At 45.6% G+C, this 1,503-nt stretch overlaps 1 protein-coding gene across 1 annotated transcript in view; it reads right to left on the bottom strand.

Moving 5' to 3' along the window:
- LOC102214363 (steryl-sulfatase-like) overlaps positions 1-1,414 on the bottom strand; it is a gene marked incomplete at its 3' end in the record, with an annotated part of 3,799 nt that extends 2,385 nt beyond the window's left edge. Inside the window, exons 1-4 of the mRNA XM_013913386.1 lie at positions 1,378-1,414; positions 614-839; positions 434-508; positions 217-353 (exon numbers count right to left, since the gene is read on the bottom strand). Coding sequence (XP_013768840.1) covers positions 217-353; positions 434-508; positions 614-839; positions 1,378-1,414 — 475 coding nt within the window. The remainder of the gene's footprint in view (positions 1-216; positions 354-433; positions 509-613; positions 840-1,377) is intronic.
- Between the last annotated feature and the right edge of the window lie 89 nt (positions 1,415-1,503).

Raw genomic sequence — 1,503 nt, 5'->3', positions numbered from 1 at the left:
ATAAGATCGTGACAAGATGTAATTGCTATGACTACACACTTATCTTCTGTTCCCACTTTAACGATTATTCCTGAAGGCTCTTTCTTTCTTAGTGTCATTTGACTGAACTGGGCAAAGAGGAGAGGTCGGAAGCTTCTGGGCTTTTTTTTACTGGATTTGAAAGAACTGACAGACATAGAAAAGCAGCTTTTCCTTTAAACAGACAGAATGACCTACCCACACTCCAGTCCACCTCCTGCACAGCGTCCCCGTAGATACCGTGGCGGCTCGTTCCTCTGAAAGCTGCTGAAGCAAAGATGGCTGTGTGGACTTGGAGGAAAGAGAAAAGGAGCAGGAAAGGCCTGTTTGAATTTCTGCAGAAACAAACAATGAATATGAAACATTGCAACAAGAGAGTTTTCAGATCCAGGTGAATCAGGAAAGCTTCACGTACCGCTCTATGAAGTCCACTGCCTCGTGGACCATCCTCTGTGTCATGTTTTCAGACTTATATGGCTGCTCCACAATGCTGTGGTCCCTCAGGAGAACACAGTTTAAGTATGGGACAACCATGATGAACGCTACTAGCAAACCAGTGACCAAAAGCAACAGAAACATCAAGCTCAGGATCGACCTTCTGCCGATGACCCCGCTGTAGTGCAGCACAACTGTAGTGAGCAAAACGATGCCCATTGTTCTGTATGGCAAATATTTATGGAACTGGAAAATGGTGCCATGTCCAGGCTGGCAGTCCCTCAGGTTAGTCAGAGGGATACCGAAGAAATAATTGAAGCCGTGGTTGTTAGGGTGGTGGCAGTGATCGTCACGGCTCTCACAGTTCAGGCCCAGGTGCCATTTTCCTGCAGACAAGAAGAAGAAACAAAAACTCAGAAAGTAGAAACCCGATTAAGCTCGAAGCCACAATAAGAGAGTAAACTGTACACGTCCTATAACAAACAAATCTCACTACGGTTACGGGTATAAATATTGACATCGGTGTGAGCTCTGTCACTTCATTTTTAGCTGCTAATAACGCTCAAAACTGTCTGCGATGAGCACACGAGACACTCAGCCAAAGACCTCTTTATTCAACTTGTCTGACATAACATTTAATGCTGTACTTAATAGACTGGCGCTTACATAGCACCTGCTGTCTGCATTCATACACCAGCTTTTTCTGTGCCTAAACACTTTTACCCGCATGTTCACACACTCACAGGCACTGGGGTCAACTCAGGGTTCAGCATCTACCTCAGGATACCTCAGGACAGAGCCTAGGGGATCTGGGGCATTCACCACCTCTCTCCTTAACCTGGCTTCAACCAGTCTTTCCCATAGTGTACTTCATGGTATGGCTCATCAGCATTAAAGCTCTGTAGTTACTACATCTGTGCACACCACCCTTGTTCTTCAAAACTCTCCATTCCTCAGGCATCTTCTCACTCTCTGTGACTGTTAAACAGTCAAAGGTCCACTGCCCTGTCTCCTACACATCTCCAACCAACCACCTTTTCACTCTTCATA

This window comes from Pundamilia nyererei, unplaced genomic scaffold, assembly GCF_000239375.1.
Source record: "Pundamilia nyererei isolate P.nyererei 1_Seehausen unplaced genomic scaffold, PunNye1.0 scaffold00129, whole genome shotgun sequence".
NCBI classification, from domain to species: Eukaryota; Metazoa; Chordata; class Actinopteri; order Cichliformes; family Cichlidae; genus Pundamilia; species Pundamilia nyererei.
The sequence above is the reverse complement of the archived record's forward strand: the minus strand, read 5'-3'. Positions and strand labels throughout refer to the sequence as shown.